A 24,443-nucleotide genomic window follows, 5' to 3' on the forward strand; every position below is an offset into this window, starting at 1 on the left:
TCATGGAAATACCTTCCTCAAATTAGTACTACCTATCCTACAACAGGTGACAGAGAGTTAGGTCAAAGATCATATACAAAGAAACTCTCACTTTGTCTGAATCCTTTTTATACTCTACTGCCTCTCATAAGCTGGTAGACGGAGCTCCTGCCAAACGCACTCACTGGATAACCCAACATTCAGTCTTTACTAGAACCCCGGCAGCACTGACCCCACACTTTACCACCATTTTTCAGGAATCCTCCATTGTCTCTCAGTTGCAAGATGTCTTGTCTAATTTCCAGTATGAAATCAGTAGAAATTTACTTCAAACATTTATTTGTAGGTTTGGTACAATGTGATTTTTATTGTTTTTCATATTTCTGACAGATGACTTTGTCATTCTCTCTTTGGCATTTGTTTTGATTTTTATTGATTTTAATATCAGGAGTACATAAAATTAGCTATATTGTGGCAGGAGATTAATCAATGGGATTATGTATTCAAGGCGGAGCAATCCTTTCCACCCAAGTTGTTACCAAATTTTAAGGCAACATAATTATCAGAAGAACAATTTGTTAGTTGATCCAATTACAAATGATGGAAATTTTATTAAATATTTTATTTATGATTTTCTACAAACTACAGCATAGAAAAAAAAGCAATGGTATAAATAGAAGGATCATTGCAATACAGACAAAAATAACGTTAGTACATATCTTAACAAATGAGCAAGTCACCCATATTAAAAATGAAAAAAAAGAAAAACTTATTTTTTGCCCACTGTGTGAGTCTGGGTGAAATCCATATCTTTGGACATTTCCTGAAATAAAAACACATCCTGACATGCTGAATCATTGAGAAGATCGAAGATAATTCTTTGGCCTTTGTCACAGTATTCTCCATTATCTCACTCCATCCCTTCTGCTGGCAGCTGTCTAAAATGCAGATTTAGTCTTGAGATCACTTTCTCATCCATCCTGTGACCATTAGGTCTTCATTTCCAAACAACCTCAACTTAGCCCCAGTCAGACAGCTGCTGAGTCCATCTTCTGCATTGATTTTATCCGTAGATTGGATATATGTCTTCCAGACCTCCACTGTCCATGCTCTATAAACATGAGAATATCCAAACCAATTCTGCTCAATCATGCTCATTACTTGACTCTTCCCCATCATTAACATCTTCCTGTCCATCCCCAAGCATAATTACACCATTGTTCTTCTCTGTGCTTTGGATCTCTCACCAGTCCATGTGGAGACTGAAGAATACTCCATCACCTATAACTTTAAGAAATAATCAAGCATTAATTATATTGCTTTATTCTCCATAGAGGGGCTCACTTTAAACTAAATATATATTGGTAACAAACATAAGGCCATAAGATATAGGAGAAGAAGTAGGCCATTCGGCCCATCGAGTCTGCTCTGCCATTGTAGGGAATGAAGCAATAGGAAATTAGGAAAACTGTTTCCACTAATTTCAGTTATAAAAGTCTTGAGTCAAAGGCCAGGTATTTTAAAAAAACATATAAAGGCCACCACCACCAACATGACAACCTTTATTTATAGGAAACAGAATGGGCCACAAATTCTAGTGGTCCCAATAGGATGCAGAGGAATGGCATCAAAGAGGGACACATAAATGACTGTTTTGGGTGTTGACCTACTGCAAAAACGTGTTGCCTGAGGCCCAATGCATTGGATGCCTCAGGCTAGGCTTTACACGCTTCATGGTTAAATGTACTGCCTGCTCTTCCTTTCCCTGGAAGTAGAATTGCCAGTGGAATGGTAAAGAAGGTACATGGCATACTTGCCTTTATCACAAGCCTCATGGACTATAGGAGCCAGGAAGTCATGATGCAGTTGTATAAATCTTCAGTTATACTCCACTTGCGTGCTGTTCTGGTCACCCATTCCAGGAAAGATGTGCAAGCTTTGCAGATACTTTAAAGAGTAGTCACACTATGTTTCCTGGGTTCAGGGATATTAGATGCTCAAAGAAGTTAGACAAGCTTGGATTGTTTTCTCTGAAGGTCAGAGGCCAAGGGGAAACCTGAGAGAAATTTATAAAATTATGAGAAGGATAGATAGGGTTTACAATCACAATCTTTTTCCCAGTATAGAAACACTAAGTACTAAGTACAAGTGAAATTCCAACATCTGCAGATTTCCTCGTGTTTGCAAACTACAAGAGGGCATAGTTTTAAGTTACGAAGGAATTGTGAGGGGCAAGATTATTTTTTTTTTAACACAGAGAATGGTAGATGCATGGAATGGGTTGCCAAGGGTGGTAGTAGAAGCAGATTTAACAGTGGCATTTAAGAGGCTCTTAAATAGGCATCATAAAGGACTTGGAGGGATAGGGATCAGGAGTGGGCAGAAAGCATTAGTTCAACTATGCTCAGTACAGATACTGAGGGCTGAATAGACTGTTTGAGTGATGTACTGTTCCATGACTTCCCTAGGGCCAGGGTTAGGTTGTCAGGGCTTGGGCATCAGAGCCCAGAATTTGAAGGGGGTCAATGAAGGAGCGGGAAGTTGGGATCTGGAGCTGGCAGATTGTTGCAAGAGGTGGGGAGAACCAGTAAGAAACCAATGATCACCTAATTGTGAACAGAAGGGTTTGGAGTTGGTGGGCAATGGGAATCAGGTGATTGCTGAAAGATTGTTGTCAGAGCAAGGGAGTAACAGAAATAAGAGCAAAGTCCTGAAAGTGGGGGGTGTTTGTGGAGAAAGGGGATCTGTTCAAAGCCAGTGGGAAAATCACAAGAGAAAATTCTATACAATGCAGATAATGCAAATCTAAAATTTTTGAAAAAGAGAAAACTGAAAAATTAGGCAGCTCAGGCAGCATCCATGGAAGTAGCAAGTTAATGCACAATAAAATTTCCCCAGCTCTATCACTAAGGTGTGCTGTTAAAATTGGTTTGGAAATACAGAAACGTGGTGCTCAACTAGCTCAAGGCGAAACAAATGTGAACATGGTTGATAACTCAGTTGTACCCAATCATGCATTTGCATGGACTCGTTCACATGGGTGTTCTGGAAATGCTTTATTGTGTATATTCATCACTTCAAAGCTGATAAAGTTCCAATGACTCATCAACAAATGTTCAGCTGCACCTCGCTGTATCATTGTACCAAATATTGGAAGGTAGTCCTAAATGGAGAGAATGTTATTGCCTGCGATCTTAACCCAAGTTCCTTATCGTGAAAAAGGTTGTTTTTAGAAAATTGAGTGTATTTATCCTTTGTCCCACACTTTCCAAACCTGCAGATATACAGGCACACCAAAAAAGCTGAGATACTGAGATAGTCTACACTCCCCATCTCCATACTTCTGATGATCCCAGATAAGTTTCTCAAATGTTTTAACAAGCTGAATCCCAAATAACTGTAAGTTTTCATAACATCAGGCATCTAAATCAGCTTTCACATCACATTAGGTTTTCATCATAAAACCAGTTTTCTCAATACATTAATTAACTTTAAGTAATTTCACAAAACATTTAAAGTTACATATTGTATAATTAAATCCTTCACTAAGTGAGATAATAGATGTTGCTTCAATATTAAATAAATTGCACAAAGTAGTGGGTGTGCGAAATTGTGTATTTCTGCAGCAGAATAAAATAAAGTTACAGTGATTGGTACAATGGTACAATATATATTTGAAAGGAAAGTCAAAAAGGACTGTTATAATTATATATTTGAGATTAGGAAAGATAATGTTTTTCTTTCCCTCTCGATCTTGCACTAGTATTGTTTATTTTGTTGTATAATTTTCACATCTGCAAATTATGTATAATTTATGTTATTGTAAGTTTATATTAACAGCGGTTTGTCTCTGTACCCATATGTACTGCTCTTCTGCTACATACAAGTAATCTTCAAGGCTCTTTTACCCTGCGTGAACTTGAGCTTTAATTTCTTTTTCCAATCTTCCAATCCAGTGTGCTGTATTCAGTGTTTACAACACGGTCTCTTCTTCACTGGAGAAACCAAATGCAAATTGACGATGACTTTGCAGACTATCACCATTCAATTTAATGGATGACCCTGTCCTTTGAGTTGTCTTTCACTTTAATTCTTCATCTCACTCCCACTGAATGAATAATTTCTTATACTGGGGCCACGAATACTGTTTCACCAAACCCAAAATAAGCTCAAGGAATAATCCCTCATCTTCCCTGTGGACAAATTGTAGCCTCCAAGATACAACAGACTCCAATAATTAGTCTTCCTTGTTTATGTTAGAACTGGTCAGTTTGATGTTTGATAGCATTCACTCAGATTTTTTCTCTTTCTCTAGATCTCCTTGATCTTCCCAGTATTTCCAAAATCCTCTTTCATTTCAATTTTCCAACAACTGCAGTTCCTACATCTCAGAGTTCCACCATTTTATTTGTCTGTCTATTATCTTCATTCATCTTCCTGCCTATATTCCTCCAAGAAGCTCGATATTTGTGAATACTGGAGAGAAATGTTCTCTATTCTAGCTCAGATACATCCTCTGTTCTCTCCTCAGACTGAAACCTGAAGCTTGTTTTCACACTTTTCCAGTTTTAACAAGAGGTCACTGATATGTTTCTCCCTCAAGTGCTGCCTGGCCTACTGAGTACCTCGAAAACTCTTTTTTTCTCTTTCAGTCTTTCGATATTTTACTTTCCTTTGATAGAGTTATTTTGGGATAAACTGCAAAGTAGGAGAAATAGGGATAACGTGAAGGCAGAAGTTTAATTAAGTTTAATTAAGCATTATTATCTTAATGAACTCAGCACAACATTATGGACCAGAGGCCTGTTCCAGTGCTTTACAGTTCTATGTTCTAAATTGCATCTTCCAAATTTGCATTACTCTGTACTAAATTTCCCAGATAATGATCACTGCACAGATATTTACCTGCTGGTCTTAGCAGTGTGATTTTATACTCGGGTAAGGAGGGCAGTAAGAGGAGAAAAGGTTATATATGGTGGATTGTACATTGAGAACCTGCAGATGTTTAAATCATTACTCCAGAAGGCACACTTGCCTTCTTTACTCTGATGCACTGGTTTAGTACCTTTATGTTTGAAATCAGAAAAAAGAACCAGTTTGTTGATACAAAATTGTAAATCTATTTGTGATATATTCCTGAATATCTCTGTCCCTCTGTGTCATACTGTATCATATAATACTCAATAACATGTGATCCTTTCAAAATTCACCTTCAGTTTTGATCCATAGTGAGTCTAATAACCACATTCTTCCTGACAGGTATGTAGACAGTAAGGCAGAATTGTTAAATAACCATTACATTCACAGTTTGATGTCCTCTTTCCTTCACCTTTGAGTCTTTTCCTGCCCTTTCAGAATTTCACTAGAATTCATTTAATTGAAACTTTAATGACTATTTTTCACCCAAGCTTTTGCTGTGTTTCATTAAAAATATTTTATTGTAACTTTTTTATTTATAGCCATCTTTACAAAAATGTCTAGAAACAGCAGTCCTTTAAAGAATGCTAAATTTATTCAACATTCTCTTCTGACAGAAAAACTGCAGCTTCCCCTTCAAATCCATGCCAATTCCCATCTGTATTAATTTTCCCATCAATGCATTCCCAACTAGTTTAATTTTACATTTCCATCAAGTCTACCATCCAGCTGAACTAAGGGCAATTTACAGTGGCCAATTAATCTAGCCACATGCTGTTGGGATGTGGGTGGAAACCACAGCACTCGGAAGAATCCCGTGTGATCACAGGGAAAGTGTTCATACCCCACAGAGACAGGACTAGAGGTCAGGATTGAATTGGACCACTGAAGCTATTGTACTGCGATTCTATCAGCTGAGTTATTTTTTTTAAGATTATTTTCCGTTTGCAATATTTCTCACTTCATGGACATTATTTCTGAGGTTAATTACATTGTGGAATTGTTTCAGCATTTAATTGGATAATTGTAATGGGTTTATTATTGTCACATCTACCGAGACAATTTAAGATGGTGCTGGTGAACGTCAGTGACTTATTGCTGGTGGCCAATGAAACAACTAAACACTCTTTTTCTAATCAACGATTATTGCAAACAAAAGCATGTAACTTTACCTTGAACTTGGAGGCAATTCGATGTGGTAGAACCAAGGCGAGGTGAGGAAGCTGGCCCCTCGGCAAGAGCAAGGAAGACCCAAGCTTCAATCAATTTAAGCGCCTGGCCGAATTGGAAATATCGGATACAGGTCGAATGAAGGTGGCAGAGCCCAGACCCAAGAGCGTATCGTAGGGACTGAACCCAAACAATTTAAGTGCCGGGCCCAGATGGAAAGTTCTAATACAGGCCAAATCAAGGTGGTGGGGTCCAGGCCCCAGAGCATATCAAAGTGACTGAACTCAATTATTGGACAATGATCTAGGCACCAGGCAAGATTGAAAAGTTCAGGGTGTTGGGGCCCAAAGTTAAGCTCATTGCTCCATGATGTTTACTCGGCTCTGCGCTGAACAAAGGGTCTACAAATGGACTGTCTTTATGGACATCAGAATACTATTTGTTTACGCTTATTGTTTGCAAGATTTGTTTTTTCTCTGCACATTGGGTGTTGGACAGAATTCTTTTCAATGGTTTTTTTTGGGTTTATTTGTTTTGTGGCTGCCTGTAAGGAGATCAATCCCAAGGACATATAATGTACACATACGAGTACTTTGATAATAAATGTACTTGGAACTTGGAACTTTTGAAATTTGAGATAACTGTGTAAAGCATTCGTTTGCATGCCTTACAGACAGGTCATTCAAAATGTTAGTCCATCAAGATATCAAACCCTGGTTAGATTATATTTGGGAGGTTGTGTGGAATACTGGTTGTCATCATTACAGGAAGGATACGGAGGCATTGCAGAGAGTGCTGAACTGATTTGCAATGACACTGCCTGGATTAGCGGGCATTAGCTATAAGGAGAGATGAAAACGCCTGGATGGTTTCCTCCTGGCAAAGGAGGCTGAGGGGAGAACTTTAGAGTTTAATCAACTTACAAGAAGCATTGATATGGTAGCTAGCCAGAGCCTTTCTCCCAGCTTAGAAATGTTGAAAACTAAAGCGTATAGCTTTCAAGTCAGAGAGGGAAAATATAAATTGGATCTTCAAGGCATGCTTTTGCACACAGAGTGTTTTTTGCCTGGAACGCACTGTGGGGGATAGTAGCAGTTACTATAGTGGCATGCAGGATGTTTTTAGATAGACACATGCCATGCCTATGCAGGAAAACAACCATGTGCAGGCAGTAGAGATGAGTTTGATTTGGCAAAGACATAATGTGGCAAAGGCTGTGTTACTGCATAGCACTGTTCTATGTTCTAAAAGGAAAAAAAAGGATGCAGAATATAATGTTACAGGTATGCAAATAAGGTCAAAGCTACAGTGGCATGCAAAAGTTTGGGCACCCCCGGTCAAAATTTCTATTACTGTGAATAACTAAGCGAGTAAAAGATGACCTGATTTCCAAAAGGCATAAAGTTAAAGATGACACATTTCTTTAATATTTTAAGCAAGATTACTTTTTTATTTTATCTTTTACAGTTTCAAAATAACAAAAAAGGAAAAGGGCCCAAAGCAAAACTTTGGGCAATCTGCATGGTCAGTACTTAGTAACACCAGCTTTGGCAAGTATCACAGCTTGTAAACACTTTCTGTAGCCAGCTAAGAGTCTTTCGATTCCTGTTTGGGGGATTTTTGCCCATTCTTCCTTGCAAAAGGCTTCTAGTCCTGTGAAATTCTTGAGACGTCTTGTATGCACTGCTCTTTTGAGGTCTATCCACAGATTTTCGATGATGTTTAGGTCGGGGGACTGTAAGGGCCATGGCAAAACCTTCAGCTTGCGGCTCTTGAGGTAGTCCATTGTGGATTTTGAGGTGTGTTTAGGATCATTATCCTGTTGTAGAAGCCATCCTCGTTTCATCTTCAGCTTTCTTACAGAAGGCGTGATGTTTGTTTCCAGAATTTGCTGGTACTTAATTGAATTCATTCTTCCCTCTACCAGTGAAATGTTCCCCATGCCACTGGCTGCAATACAAGCCTAAAGCATGATCAATCCACCCCCATGCTTAACAGTTGGAGAGGTGTTCTTTTCATGAAATTCTGCATCCTTTTTTCTCCAAACATACCTTTGCTTATTGCGGCCAAAAAGTTCTATTTTAACTTCATCAGTCCACAAGACTTGTTTCCAAAATGCATAAGGCTTGTTCAGATGTTCCTTTGCAAACTTCTGACGCTGAATTTTGTGATGAGGACGCAGAAAAGGTTTTCTTCTGATGACTCTTCCATGACCACCACTCCAGAGTCTACTAAATCTTCCTGAAGGTCTTTTGCAGTCAAACGGAGGTTTTGATTTGCCTTTCTAGCAATCCTACGAGCAGTTCTCTCGGAAAGTTTTCTTGGTCTTCCAGACCTCAACTTGACTTCCACCGTTCCTGTTAACTGCCATTCCTTAATTACATTATGAACTGAGGAAACAGCTACCTAAAAATGCTTTGCTATCTTCTTATAGCCTTCTCCTGCTTTGTGGACATCATTTATTTTAATTTTCAGAGTGTTAGGCAGATGATTAAAGGAGCCCATGGCTGCTGATTGTTGGGACAAGGTTTGAGGAGTCAGGATGTTAATAAAGCATTGAAATCTGCATCACATGGTCTTTCCTAATGATGACTGTGAACAAGCCATAGCCCTAACAAGCTAGTTGAGGTCTGAGACCTTGGTAAAATTTATATGAGAGCTGAAATCTCTTGGGGTGCCCAAACTTTTGCATTGTGCTCCTTTCCTTTTTTTCACTCTAAAATTGTACAAAACAAAAATAACACACTAATCATGCTTAAAATGTTGAAAAGAATGCTTCATCTTTCACTTTATGACTTTTGGAGATCAGTTCAACTTTTATTCACTTAACTATTCACAGTAACAGAAATTTTGACCAGGGTGCCCAAATTTTTGCATGCCACTGTACATACGAGGTAGATTGTGAGACCGAAAGTTCATCTTTATCATACCAGAAGTGTGTTCAAGAGTCTTATAACAGTGGGACCGAATTTGTCCTTGGCTCTGGACAAGTTTTTAAGCTTTTGTATCTTCTGTTTGGTGGGATGTGCAGAGTAGTGGAGTGATCATAAGACCGTAACACCATAAGATAGCCATAACCCCATAAGATATAGGAGCAAATTAGGCCATTTGGCCCATCAAGTCTGTTCTACCCCTTCATCATGGCTGATCCAATTTTCCCCTCAGCCCCAATCTCCTGCCTTCTCCCCGTATCTCTTCATGCCCTGACATACCAAGGATTTATCAACTTCTGCCTTAAATATGTATAAAGACTTCCAAAGCTGTCTGTGATAAAAAGTTCCACTGATTCACTATTCTCAGGCCAAAGAAATGTTTCCTCATCTCCATCCTAAAAGGATGAGGATATCCATTCTCACCTCTCTTTTACATTTTATGTATCTGAAGAAACATTTGGTATCCTCTTTAAAATTATAAGCTTACTCTCGTATTCTATCACGATCTTCTTAATGACTTTTTATTGCCTTCTGTTGGTTTTTATAAGCTTCCCAATCCTCTAACTTCACACTAATTTTTGCTCTATTATGTGCCCTCTCTTTGGCTTTTATATTGGGTTTGACTGCTCTTGGTAGCCATGGTTTTGTCATCTTTCCTGTAGAATACTTGCTCCTCTTTGGGATGTATATATCCTGTGCCTTCCGAATTGCTTCCGAATTCCAGCTATTACTGCTCTATTATCATCCCTGCCGGTGTTCTTTTCCAATCAATTCTGGCCAACTCCTCTCTCGTGCCTGTGTAATTCACTTCACTCCCCTGTAGTACTGATACATAAGACACCAGCATCTCCTTCTCAAATTTTGGGGTGAATCCAATCATATAGTCATAGTCATAGTCATAGTCATACTTTATTGATCCCAGGGGGAAATTGGTTTTTGTTACAGTTGCACCATAAATAATAAATAGTAATAGAACCATAAATAGTTAAATAGTAATATGTAAATTATGCCAGTAAATTATGAAATAAGTCCAGGACCAGCCTATTGGCTCAGGGTGTCTGACCCTCCAAGGGAGGAGTTGTAAAGTTTGATGGCCACAGGCAGGAATAACTTCCTATGATGCTCTGTGTTGCATCTCGGTGGAATGAGTCTCTGGCTGAATGTACTCCTGTGCCCACCCAGTACATTATGTAGTGGATGGGAGACATTGTCCAAGATGGCATGCAACTTGGACAGCATCCTCTTTTCGGACACCACCGTGAGAGAGGCCAGTTCCATCCCCACAACATCACTGGCCTTAGGGGCAATATCACTTGCCCCTAAAGAATCTTTCACCTTAAGCTCTCTAATGAATTCTGGCTCATTGTGCAACACCCAATTCAGAATAACTGTTCCTGCTCAGCCATGAGTTGTTCTAAAAACCCATTTCACAGGCATTCAAGAATTTTCCCCTCTTGGAATCCTGCACAAACATAATTTTCCCAATCTACCTGCATATTGAATTCCCCCATGACTATTGTAACATTGTCCTTTTACCACAGATTTTCTGTCTCCCGCTGTAATTTGTAGACCACATTTTTACTACTGTTTGGCATCTGTATACAACTCCCATCAGGGTCTTTTTAACCTTGCAGTTCCTCAGCTCTATCCAAAATGATTCAACCCCTTCTGAACCATTGCTACCTAAAATGATTTGATTTCATTTTTTACCAACAGAACAAAGCCATCTCCTCTGCCTTCCTGCCTGTACTTTCAATACAGCGGCATACATGCCAACCTGTAACAGTGCTACAAGTTCATCTACCTCAGCGATTCCCAACGGGAGATAGACCGCCCCCAAGGAGCCAGTTACATGCTCTGAGGGGGTGTTAGGGGAAATAGAAATCGCTGGGAGGTGTTCAAGATTCTTAGGGAGGCGGTAAGTGGCACCCTTACTTGAGACACACCTGACTGACCATCAGTAGAGCAGGAACTTCCAAAAAAAAAGGATGAGGCACTGAATGAGTTCCTCTAGACTCTTCGCACGGAATGAGTTCATGTAATTTAACAATTGGTAAGCCAAGTACAGGTCATGCAACAATTCAGTGATGGCCGGAACCAAATGGTGAAATAGAGCCAATCAATGAAAATGTTGACCCAGAGGATTCCTCGAGATATTCACAGTGACCTCGGTTTCATATGTGGCGTCAAGAACCATCTTTGGCGATTATGAGACCTTATGTGATTGGTCAATTGTGCTAACCGGAATAGTATGTAGGTAGCTTGCCGAACACCAGCTCTATCCCAACTAACATTCAGATTCAATGACCTTGATTGTGGTCTTATTGCTTCTTATAGCATTTCCAAAGTGACAGCGAAGTGTAGAAAATCTCATACAATTGGTGAAAGATTAATATGCTATATCAGAAGTGTGCACCACTGTTCTCACAACAGATCTCAGTATTTTAAAATCAATTCCTCTGCATAGTAACTCTGTAGTTCATTGTATTGAAGAAGTCACTGAGTATCAACTATGCACAGAGCTACAGAAAACAGAATTTGGAATACAACTGGATGAGTCAACTGTGCGAGACATTGAGACATTGCTAATGGTATATGTACAGTTTACCAAAAATGGAAAAGTTTATGAAGAGATTCTCTTTTGTAAAAAGTTAAAAACAAATAGCAACAGAGAATCAATCTATGACGAGCTAAAAATGTATATTGAGGATAAAAGTATTCCAATTAGGAACATGATTTCTTGTGCAACCAACAGAGCACCATCTATGACAGGTCACCATGCTGATAGTGTGGCATTTATGAATAAAGAAATTCCAAGTCAGTTTGTGTATTTCATCATCAACACCTCGCAGCCAAAAACCTCAGCCAGCAACTTTTTTCTAGCATGTCTTTTGCAACATCTGCTATCAACAAAATTAAAGCTCGTCCGTTAAATAGCAAGATATTTTGACAGTTATGCTAAGATAACGCTGAATAATTTGAATGCTTGCTTCATCACACTGAAGTGTGTTGCCTATCAAAAGGCTGCTGCTTAAAACATCTCTTTGATCTTTTTAACACTATGGTTGAATTTTTGCTGAAAGTCGACAAGAGCTTGGGAAGCATTGATCTTCTACATGAGATGGGGAATACTCAGTCAATCTGTATGATGAAATGAACATTCTAAATATGAAACTGCAGGGTGAGAATTTCAATTTAATCCAGACAAAAAGTGCAGTGTCCACTTTTATTGAAAAATTGGAAATATATAAGCAAAACATTAGGAGAAGAATGTTCTCACGGTTTCTTCAAAGGGGAAGTATGGCACTCTCTTTCCCAGATGGTGATTTGCAAGAGTATTCCTTACACCTTTAGTCACTGAAGAAGGATTTTCAGAATGGATTCAAGGATTTGAACAATCTGGAGATTCCAGACTGAGTTATTAACTGATTCCTTTGCAAGATGGAAGAACAAGAAGAGAGCTTGCAAGAAGAAGTTATTGAAATTCAAATGATGAAGAGGCAAAAATGCTTTTCAGAAATGTCAGCTTTTGTGGTATGTGGCGACACTGTCATATGAAGTTTCCTGGTCTTCGGAGAAAAACCAAGCTGCCCTTCATTGCATTTCCATCCTCCTATCTTGTTGAAAGAGGCTTCAGCGCAGTGAACCACATACTCACAAAAAACAGAAAGCATTTGGACATTGGTACATATGGGGTCTTGAGGCTTTTGTTGTCACAACTTGAACCAGTTATTTCAACTCTTACTAAAAACCATCAAGCTCAAGGATCACATTAATATTGAAGCTGCTGTACAGTGCGCAGGTAATGAGTAAGCTGGGTATAAAGATAAATAAAAATTTAAAGTGGAATCATTTTTTTCATGTTAGCATATGGTAGACATGTTTTTACACTACGGGGGCGTCAGAAAGTATACTTTGCTTGAGAGGGGTGTTGACATGTACGCAGGTGCTTTAGGGGGGGCAAAAAAGGGTGGGAAACACTGATCTACCTTATTCTGTGTACAGAGCATATTCAATTATAACACCTTCAGTCCTGTATTCAATCTTTTCGATTTTGTCCATCTTTTACATTGCAACTAATGCTGTTCACTGCAATTTTGCCTCTCCTCACTACATAGTGCCTCTCTTTATCAACCATCTACCTCGTCTTCTGCACAATCATCTGACTCTCGTATGATACTTCTTGTATTGAAAAATACACAGCACAAGACACAAGTTGCACCATGCTGATCCTTTTGATTCTTAACTTTGTCTGAGGTCTTACCAACAACTGCCTCCACAATCTCTTCACTAACTGTTCTGGCACTCTGGTTCCCATCCCCCTGCAACTCAAGTTTAAACCACACTGTGCAGCATTACAAACTTTCCTGGGTGGATATTAGTCCCCCTCCAGTTCAGATGCAAACTATCCCTTCTGTTCAGGTCCCACCTTCCCTGAAAGAGAGTCCAATGTTCCAAAACTCTTATTCCCTCCCTCCTATACCAACTCCATAGTCATCTATTAAACTGTATAATCTTCCCAGTTCTGGCCTCACTAGCATGTGGCATGGATAGCAATCCTGAGATCACAACCCTAGAGGTCCTGCCCTTTAACTTAGCCCCTAACTTCCTGTGCTTGCTGTGCAGAACCTCATCACACATCCTAACCATGTCATTGGTAGCTACATGGACCACAACCTCTGGCTGTTCACCCTTCTACTTAAGTGTGCTGAGGACTCAATCTGAGAGGCCCTGGGCCCTGGCACCTGGGAGGCAACGTACCATCCAAGAATCTTGTTCTCACCCACAGAACTTCCTGTCCATTCCTCAGTGCCTCAGGACACAGTGCCAGAGACCCGACCACTGTGACTTTCCTCTGTTAGGTCAACCCCCACCCAGCAGTATCCAAAAGTGATATACCTGTTGTTGAGGGGGATGTCCACAGGGTACTCTGCACTGGCTCTGTAGCCTCCTTCCCCTTCCTGACTGCCCCCAGTTTTCTGTGTCCTGCACCTTGGGTGTAACTATTTCTCTTTATGTCCTATCTATCACCCCTCCAGCATCTGGAGTTCATGCAGTTCGAGCTCCAACTCCTTAATGTTGCTTCATTGCAACTCCACTGACTCTTCTAATGCTTCTGCTCAGTCACGCTGGTTATTTGATGTCTGGCAATGATGGAATGGAATTTTGCTCCAACTGATCTTTGTGAAGAACAAAAACATTGACTATGCCTGCTTAACTCTAATATCAGACCACTGACTTCATCAGTCTCTGTTTGGTCAGGCCTGTAACCATCTACTCTGCTGAGCTTGTGGCTGACTTTTCTTCTCTAAATGTCCCTGTAACATCAGCTCAGATCACCCATGTCTATGAAATTCCAGACCAATTTTCCAAAGTTGCCCTGGTCGTCCTGACACCCTACACCTTCCATCACCTGTGCATAAACAAATCCTTCAGCCGCATGCTAATACACTTCATTTACGTGATTCTAGACCTACACACTTCCTGGTCTAATATGGCTACATTATCATTCATTCTGTCCAGTCAGTTTCTATGCAGTGTACACAGCAGGTGTTTTGTGAATATTCAAAAACCATGTCTCCCTGCACACTGGGGGTAAACAGTTGTGAAATAAAAAGACCGAGGGGGAGGAGGATGAGTTTGAATGGGGGAATTCAATGTCAGATCTAGCCCAAAATAACAATAAAATGAAATAAACTCATTATATCAGGGTTAGTTTGGAAATGCATATTGATTGATGAATATTAATGTGCATTTACTGATAACTTATATGGCAATAAACTAAACCTTTACAATTGTGTGTCAAATGAAATATATGCAGGTAGTGTTTAGCTTTTCTGGACAGGATATCTTTGCTAACAGTTGTATGTGAAACGGACGATTAGTTCTCTATTCACTATTGTCTCTTATCATTAGATTACGCAGTCCATGAATCAGGACCCACAACCAATGGGAAAGTGGGGTGGAGAGGGTGTGGCTCAGTGTGAATTACAATAAATACGGACACATCAAGCCAAAGGTATCGGCCGGTTATTGAGAGATCTGAAGAAGTGAAAACTCAGCAACAATGGTACTCTCTGGCCCCAACAAACAGGTTATAGAGGAACTGGGCAACCACATCAAGGCAAATGCTGAAGCTTGGGGTGCAGATGCTTTAGCCAGGTAATTTTCTTATCATATAATTATTGCACTTTCAGCTATTATTTGTAATCGTTAACATTTCTTTGCATTTTCCTTGCACGGTGAGATCACCAATAAATATACAGGCATTCGCTGCATAGAATTGAAGTTTTTTTTCCAAAATAATGTGATTGCTGGTCTGAAGAATAACAGAATTTAATCCTGTGAGATGTAGTGTATATTGTGTCTGCAAATAATTTCTGCCTTCATTTTCCATGTTTGTGAAGGTTGTTTGAGATCCACCCTCAAGCTAAGACGTACTTCCCAAAATTCAATGGCTACAAAGCTTCTGACCAGCCTGTCAGAAGACATGGTCGCATTGTCATGGAAGCTGTGGCGGATGCAGCCCATAACGTGGACAACCTGAGTAAACACCTGGAAAAGCTTGCCAAGAGACATGGTGAAGAACTTCTTGTGGATCCTCACAACTTTCAGGTATGTAACAATTTTACAGATTCTTCCTCATTGTCATGACACAAACTATGTTATTGTGATTAGATCAACAACTATGAACTTTCAACTTTATTTTATTCAGTGTAATCTTGTTCAGTTTAGCTGAGAATACTTTTTCCTGCTACATTATACATAGGAAAGCAGTCAAAGTACAAACAACTCTCACAAGTAAAATCATCCGTTGACAATATTAACACTGCCTTATGTTACTTATTTTTCACTTTTCCAGCTGTTGGCTGATTGTATCGCAGTCACCCTGGCCATTCACTTGCCTGCGTTCACCCCTGCAACCCACTGTGCTGTCGACAAGTTCCTTGAGTTGCTCGCACATGAATTGAGCTCCAAGTACCGTTAAAGACACAATGAACAAACTACAGTGAACGACAGCAAGATCATTATCATAATTGATAAACTAAGCTAAATAAACTTTTACTTCAATCAATGCTTTATCATTTGCTGTGGCTGATTTATTAAGTATTCTCAATTTCAGAGAACTGTGAGATACGTCCATTAGCAAAAACACAAACAATATTGCAGGGTCTGTTTACCTCTATCACTAGATAACAACAAAGAGGAAAAATAACTTGGACATAAAAGCATTGAGCCAACAAATGTCTGTTTGCATGGCAGTTACTTTTCGCCCCATTGTAAATGAATCAAGCTCACAGCAGAGATTTCTGAAAAACAAATATCTGAAATAGGAGATCAAAATCTCTCCATATGGAGTTTATACAATCAACAACATATTCATGACTCACTACGCAAAGCAAGCTTTACACTTAAAATATAGATAAATAGAGTTGTAGAGTTGTACAATATGGAAAAAGGCCATTCAGCCCAGCTCATCCATGCCTACTAATGTCTGTCTGACCTAGTCCCATCTCCTCACTTTGTTCCTGTTTCTACAGCCTGTTCTCCCACCACATTTCATACACCCACCACACTGTGAGGGAAAAGTTCCCCTACCATTGTCTTTTAAATTATTTCCCTTTCACCAGAAAACCATGTTGTTCAGTTTTAGACTCCCCTACACTCGGATAAAGACTATGATCATCCATTTATGCCCTCATGATCATATACAACTCTGTCAGCTCACCCCTCAGTCTCCTACAGTCCAAGGAAAATGTGAAAAGTAATTCAGTCTCTCCTTAAAACTTTATCCTGAAAAAGTATTTTGTTATGTTTTTATATTAATATATTCAATCACATAGTTATAAAAATTCAACTTCAAATTTTAAATGGGATAAGATCATCATTATTGTCTTTTTCAAAATCATAATGAATAGAGGAATTTATTTTTCGTATCTGGAACACCAAAATGGACCATTCAGTTGGTTTAAGTAACTCCAAAATTTCCTGCAATACAATTGCTGGAAGTCCACTCTAAGATGCAAATTATCCTTTTGTGATGAGTGCAGCTTGATATCAGTATCTTGGGGATATATAGACTATTTTGAGATTCATCTGCAATTGCCTCCACTTTTGTACGTCAATACGCTTCAGGATATCATTGAAAATTTCCTTAAACTCACCCAGTTTCATATTCTTTGCCACAGTAAATACAGATGAGAATACACATTTAAAACTTTACCCTTGTTACATACCTCATGGAGGTCACCTGATATAATTTTCCCGCCGATGTGAGGTCATGTGATGACATGTTCACCACGGGTATAAACGGGAAGACCCCTGGTGACACAGTTAGTTTTCCAGTTAGAATGTCAACGAGATACTCCGCTTTGCTGTGTATTTGCATTATGATGCAGTTTTGATTTTAAACGGAGTTTTATGTTCTATTGTAAAGTACAGAAGTACTGGGTCGGCAGTTTGACCAATTGCTGCCAGGTTTGTTAATGTATCTTTTCAGTAACATTGGAGAGTGAAGACGGGACCCTGAAGGAGACATTCGACGGGTTTGGAAAGGATCGACCATTATTGAATTCGTTCAAGAAAGAGTGATCTGCATGAGATAGCCTCTGCTAAAAGTGGCAGAAAAGGCTGAGCAGGATCTAGTCTACGGAAGGAAAGGTCAGTGCCTTTAGACCGTTTTATTTCCGTCATCGTGAATCCTGTGGACAAGGCAGGATCCGACTGGGAGTGGCAGTGACGTTGTGTCTTCGAGGAATTTGTTACTTCATGAAAGTCTCTCCTAATTGATTATATAGATCTCTTGGACTTTAAAATTTACCATTCGAAGAACTGGTTTTGCATTTATCGCTTTAAGAGCTAGCACTGAGCAGCAGTTTAATGAATGGCCGCATAGCAGTTTACTTCTGGTTAGGGTTTTCATTTGTTTTTTTTTTGTTGTTTATCAGCGTTTAATAAATGCTTGTTTGTTTATAAATCCTGACTCGATATATTCATTGTTACCGATCACGTGACAACACTTCATTTGTAACTCCACACATACTTTACCACACTGATCCTAAAGGGGAAATATTCTCTACCTTTAATATGCATTAAAACTGTGAAGCCTCACCTTCACCTTACCTGCCAAAGATATCCCATGTCCTCTTTTCAGCCTTTGGTTGAAGAATTTCCTTCTCAGCTCTTTTAAAGGGACAAGCCTAAAGTCTGAGGGCATGCCCTTGGATCCAAGTATCTCCTCCTAATGGAAATATTCTCTCCCACGTCCACTCTGTCCAGCCCTTTCAGTATCTGATAGTTTTCACTGAGATAGACCCTCATCCTTCTGAACACCATTGAGTACAGGCCCGGAGATATCAAACACCTCTGATGCGTTAAGCCTTCATTTCAATGATCATTCTTGTGAGTATCTGGATCTCCTCCAATCTAGTACACCCTTCCTTGGAGAAAGGACCCAAAATTGCTCACAATATTGCTCGAGATCTACAAGCTTACTCTCTGCTCCTTATTCAGAAATGCAGTCCTGTGCAGAAGTCTTTGGAACGCAAACTAAGTCTTGCATTGTACTGCATGACAATAAAGCCTCAGCATTATATATTTGCTTTTATATTCTAATCCTCCCAAAATGAATGTTAATATTGCATTTGTCTTGTTTACTATTCACTCAACCTGCAAGTTAACCTGATGGAATTCTGGATTAGGAATTCCAAGTATCTTAACACCACTAATTTCTGCATGTACTCCTCATTTAGGAAATAGTCCTTTGTTCTTCCTACCAACATGTATAACCCCACAATCCCTATTCTACATTCCATCTGCTTATTCTTTGCCCACTCTCCCGACCTGTCCAGGTCATTCTGCAGACTTCCTGTCTCTGGGATATTGCCTGTTCGCCCACTTGTCAAGCATAGCCACAATATCATCAGTTCCTTCATCTAAATCATTATTACATAAAATGAAAAGCTGCAAATTCAACACTAAATTCCAAAAGTTACCAGCAGCCATCGTGAAAAACACCATTTTATCCCCAATCTCTGACTTCTGGCAATCAACCATTTTTCTATCTATACTTGTACTTTATCTCTTATCCAGAATAGCAGCATTGTGTGCCAGACCTTGTTAAAAGCTTCCTGATAATCCAAACAAATGATATCCGCTCAATGTATCATGTTTCTGTAAGAGATATAATATCACAATCCTACGTGTCAAAGATGTCCTGATATCACCAGCCTGTTTGGCTTCTTGCAGTTTAGGTGGTCAAACCTTCCTCGTTCCTTGTCCTAACCTTGCTGACTGGATTTGTTCACTTTAAACTTTATATTTATTCCAGTTTTCTCATGGATTCCATAACCACTTTACGATCCATATCCTGCTCAACTTGTTCAAACACATCCAAGCAATTCTAGCCATTGCCTCAGCCAAGAAACCTATTTAAACATATTTCTCTCGTACAAGTGCCTTCTGACCTGGAAGATATCCCACCATTCCAAGGTGTTTGGCGGACCTGCGCCAGTTCATCAGCCACATATTCATCAACCCTATCCTGCTATTCCCATCTTCACTAGGACACCAGAGATTACATCCCAACTGTCCCTACTTTTTAAACTTCTACCCATCTCTCTCAATTCCCTCTGCTGTATCTCATCCTTTTGATTCATCTACAGCCCCAGTCACTCTATGCAGTTGGTCAGGAGCTGCAACTGAGCACACCTCCCACAAGTATAATCACCAGGAACCATGGAAGCTTCCCTGACCTTCCCATGTTCTGCAGGATGAGCACAGAACTGCCCTGACTGCCACCTCTAAACCACTGAGACTATGGATGGATGGAAAGATCTTACCTCAGCTTACCTGACCAATGTTCAGCATCTTCACAAAAGCCTCACACTTACAATGAAAAAACATTCTAGTAATTCCTTTCCTGCATTTTTGTGTGCAAAACTAACAATGTATGTCTCTCTCGTGCTGTTTAAATCAAGTAGATGTAGGCTTAGTATCTAATGCGCCTCACTGTAAATTGTGCTGGTGACTCTCTAGAGTTGTAGCATGCTGCTTCAGCTTCAGAATGAACACATGAACAGAGGGCAGCTACAAGTTTACAATGATACCACCACAGTGAGCCAAATCTCAAATAACAACAAGCTGAGTAAAGTAAGAGCCTAGCAACATGCTGTCATGACAACAATCTTTCCCTCAATGTCAATGAAACAAAAGAGCTGGTCATTGACTTCACGAGGGTGGGTGGTGCACACACACCTGATTACATCAACGGTGTTGAGATCAAATAGGTTGAGAGCTTCAAGTTCCCAGGAGTGAATATCACCCACAGGCTCCTAGTTCAACCATGTAGATATAATGGCCAAGAAATCTCAGTTTCTTCTGGACCCTAAAGGAATCTGGCATGTCCCAACTGATCGTCATCAGATTTTATTGATACACCATAGAATGCATCCTATCCAGATGCATCACAGGTTGATATGGCAACCGCTCTCCCTATAATCGCCAGAAAATGCAAAGGTTTGTGGACAAAGTTTAACATAGAACAAAACCCAGCATTTTTGTCCATGGAAAACACCAGTGTTTCCATGGATATTGTCTACAGTTTTTGCTGCTCTGATGAAGAAATCAGAATAATCAAAGACCTCCCATAGGCCAGAAGATATAAATGTTTGAAAGTATATCCTACTCAGTTCAAGGACAACTTCTGTTCAGCTTGTTATAAGGGCATTAAATAGTACCCTAGTAGGATAATGTCTTGACCTCACAATCTACCTCACTGCGGCCTTGAATCTTACTGTCAGCTTGCGTTGCATTTTCTCAGTAACAGTAACACTCTATTCTGGATTCTGTTGTTATGCGCCTAGCAGTGTGGGCTGTTTTGTGCAATGCCCGCTGCAGTGCTTGGAGAGGACAGGCTGCATGGACGACTGATCGGGGAATATTCAAGCAAACTGGTGTCCAAGCTGAATGGTGTCGAGCTTCTTGAGTGATGTTGGAGAAGCATTCATTCAGGCAATTAGCGAGTATTCCATCACACTGCAGAATTGTACCTTTAGAAGTTGGAAAGTGGCTGATTTATTAAGTATACACAATTTCAGAAAAACTTCTGTCAGATATGTCCATTTGCAAGAACACAAACAATACTGCAGGGTCTGTTTACTTCTATCACTAGATAACAACAGAGAGGAGAAAGAACTTGGACATGAAAGCATTGAACCAACAAATGTCTGTTTGCATGGCAGTTACTTTTCACCCCATTGTAAATGAATCAAGTTCAGATTCTGAATAACAAAATATTTGAAAGAGGATATCGAAATATTTCCGTATGGCTTTTATACTTCAACAACATATCATGACTCACTACTCAAAGCAAGCTTTACATTTAAAATATAGATTTATACAACAAGGGAACAGTCCATTTAGCCAAACTCATCCATACCTGCTAATGCCTATCTGACCTAGTCACTCACATTTGCTCATATTTGGCTCATATTCATCTAAACCATCTCTAACAGTGGAACTGTTTAAATGTCTCTTCCACAGTGAGATTATACATGTCTCTACAGCTTGCTCTCCCAGCTCATTTCATATACCTTCCACTCTGTGTGAAAAAGTTTCTCTTCGGGTGTCTGTGTATAGACTGTCCTACACTCAGATAAACATTATGACCACCCATTGATTCCACTCTTGATTTATATCAGGTCACCCCTCAGCTGCCTACTCTCCAGGGAAATTGTGAAAAGCAATTCTGGCTCTCCTTAAAACTTAATCCTGAAAAAGCATTTTGTTTTCCAAAACAGAATTACCAATGCAGCTTTAAATATGCAATCACATAATCCCAGAAATTCAACATCCAGAAGACAAAATCAACATTATTATCTCTTTCAATATCATTATGGATAGAGGAATTTGTCTCTTCCCCTTCTGGAATACTGAAGTTGGAGTATTCAATTGGTTTATGCAACTCCAAAATTTCCTACAATATATTTCCTGAAAGTCCATGCTGAAATATAAATTTTCCTTCTGTGATTAGAGCAACCTGATATCAGTATCTTGGAGATATATACACTATGTATTATGAGCTTCGACTGCAAATGTCTCGTCTTTAGTATGTCAATATGCTTCAGGATATCATTGAAATTCTCCCTGAACCCACCAGGTTTCATATCCTTTGCCACAGTAAAGACAGATGAGAAATACACATTTAAGACTTTACTCTTTACTTGTAGCTGCACATATATATTACTAAAGGGAAAATACTCTCATCTTTTACCTATTTTTCTCTTAATACACATAAAAACTGTGTCCTCATGTGTTAAGCCTTTCATTCCTGTGATCATTCTTGTGAGTGTCTGGACCCCACCAGGCTCTCTTCTTTAGCGACCAGATCCAAAATTGCTCACAATATTCCAAATACAGTCTGACCTATGACTTAAACCACAGCATTATATATTTGTTTTTATATTCTAATCCTTCCAAAATGAATGCTAATTCACTTCTTTACTATTAACTCACCTGCAAATTATCCTTGAAGGAATTCTAAGTTAGGAATCCTAAGTCACTTTACTCCTCTGATTTCTGAAATTTCTCCCCATTTAGAAAATAGTCTGCTGTTCTTCTTCTAATGTGTATAACCTCACATTCACTATTCTGTATCCCATCTCCCTCAACTTTGCCCACTCTCCCAACCTGTCCAGGTCATTCTACAGACTACTTGCTTGTTCCTCCGCTTATCAAGTGTAGCCACAATATCATCAGTTCCATCCAAATCATTATTGTATGAAGTGAAAAGCTGCAAATCCAACACTGACTCCTTTGGAATTCCAAAAGTCACCAGCAGCCATCCCGAAAAGTACCCTTTATCTCAACTTTCCGACTTCTGGCAATCAACCACCTTTCTATCTATACTTGTACTTTATCACTTATCTAGTGTAGCAGCTTTGTGTGCCAGACCTTGTTAAAGACTTCCTGAAAATCCAAACAAATGATATCCACTCACTGTCTCATGTTTCTGTAATAGATATACTATCACAATCCCACATGCCAAAGATATCCGAAGATACATCAGCCTGTTCGGCTTCTTGCAGTTTAGGTGGTCAGACCTTCCTCGCTCCTTGTCCTGCTCCTGCTGGCTGGGTTTGTTCAATTTAGCCTCTATAATTGCTCCAGTTTTCTCTTTGATTGCATAACCACTTTGGGATCCATATCCTGCTCAACTTGTTCAAACACATCCAAGTACCTCTAGCAATTTCCTCGGCCAAGAAGCCAATTGCAACATATCTCTCTTGTACAAGTGACCTCTGTCCTGGAAGAATCCCACCATTCTGAGGTGTCTGTCAGACCTGCACCAGTTCATCAGCCACACATTCATCAGCCCTATCCTGCTATTCCCATAAACCTGGTGCTCCTACTTTTGAACCATCTACCCAATTCTCTCAATTCCTTCTGCATTATTTCATCCTTTTGATTCAGCTACAGCCCCAGTCACTCTATGCGGTCAGTCAGGAGCTGCAACTGAACACACCTCCCACAGGTATAATCACAAGGAACCAATGGAGCTTCCCTGGCTTTCCCATGTTCTGCAGGATGAACACACAACTGTCTTGACTGCCATCTCTAAACCATCAAGACTACGAACAGACAGAGGAGATCTTACCTCATCTTACCTTTCCAATGCTCAGGTTCTTCACTGAAGTCTCTCCAGATCCTTACACTTACAATGAAACAAATCTGAAAAATTCCTTTGTTGCATTTTCATGTGCAAAACTCATAATCTATGTCCCTCTAGTGCTACTTAGATCAAGTAGACATAGACTCAGTATGTAATGTGTCCCACTCTAAATCATGCTAGTGATTCTCTACTTTCAGCTGTTTCAGCTTCAGAATGAACACATGAATGGAGATCCATCAATATCACAGGGCTACCCTGTCTTCAGCACACAACATGAGTCCATAACCAACAGACAACACTCAGTGAGGATAGGTAGCACTTGTTTGCCTTGATAAAGAAGCCAGGATAATCAAAGACCCCACTCACCCCAGAACTGGTCTCTTCTCCACTCCCCCACAGAGCAGAAGATGCAAATGTTTGAAAACACATACTAGTAGGCTCAAGGACAGCTCTTGCCCCACAGTTATAAGGGCACTGAACTGTCCCCAAGTAAGATGATCTCTTCTCCTCACAATCTATCTCACTGTGGCCTTGCATCTTATTGTACTTTCTCAGCAAACGTAACATTTTATTCTTCATTCTGTTACTGTTTTACCATGTACTACCTCAGTGCACTGTTGTAACAAAATTATCTTTATGAATGCTATGCAAGACATATTTTTTCAATCTTAGTACATGTGACAATAATAAATCGATTTAACAACAGATCCCTTGTGTTTTGTCTCCTAAAGGGGCAACATATAAGCAGAGCAGCTGAAGCTGGGGTTGTGGAC

At 39.6% G+C, this 24,443-nt stretch overlaps 1 protein-coding gene across 1 annotated transcript; it reads left to right on the plus strand.

Annotated features, from left to right (window-relative positions):
* Positions 1-15,066: 15,066 nt before the first annotated feature.
* LOC140202433 (hemoglobin subunit alpha-like) lies at positions 15,067-15,987 on the plus strand. Its single transcript, XM_072267299.1, has 3 exons — positions 15,067-15,161; positions 15,407-15,614; positions 15,862-15,987. The coding sequence occupies exons 1-3, from the start codon at positions 15,067-15,069 to the stop codon at positions 15,985-15,987; spliced, it is 429 nt and encodes a 142-aa protein (XP_072123400.1).
* The last annotated feature ends 8,456 nt before the right edge of the window (positions 15,988-24,443 follow it).

The sequence above is a fragment of the Mobula birostris genome, chromosome 9 (genome assembly GCF_030028105.1).
Source record: "Mobula birostris isolate sMobBir1 chromosome 9, sMobBir1.hap1, whole genome shotgun sequence".
NCBI classification, from domain to species: domain Eukaryota; kingdom Metazoa; phylum Chordata; class Chondrichthyes; order Myliobatiformes; family Myliobatidae; genus Mobula; species Mobula birostris.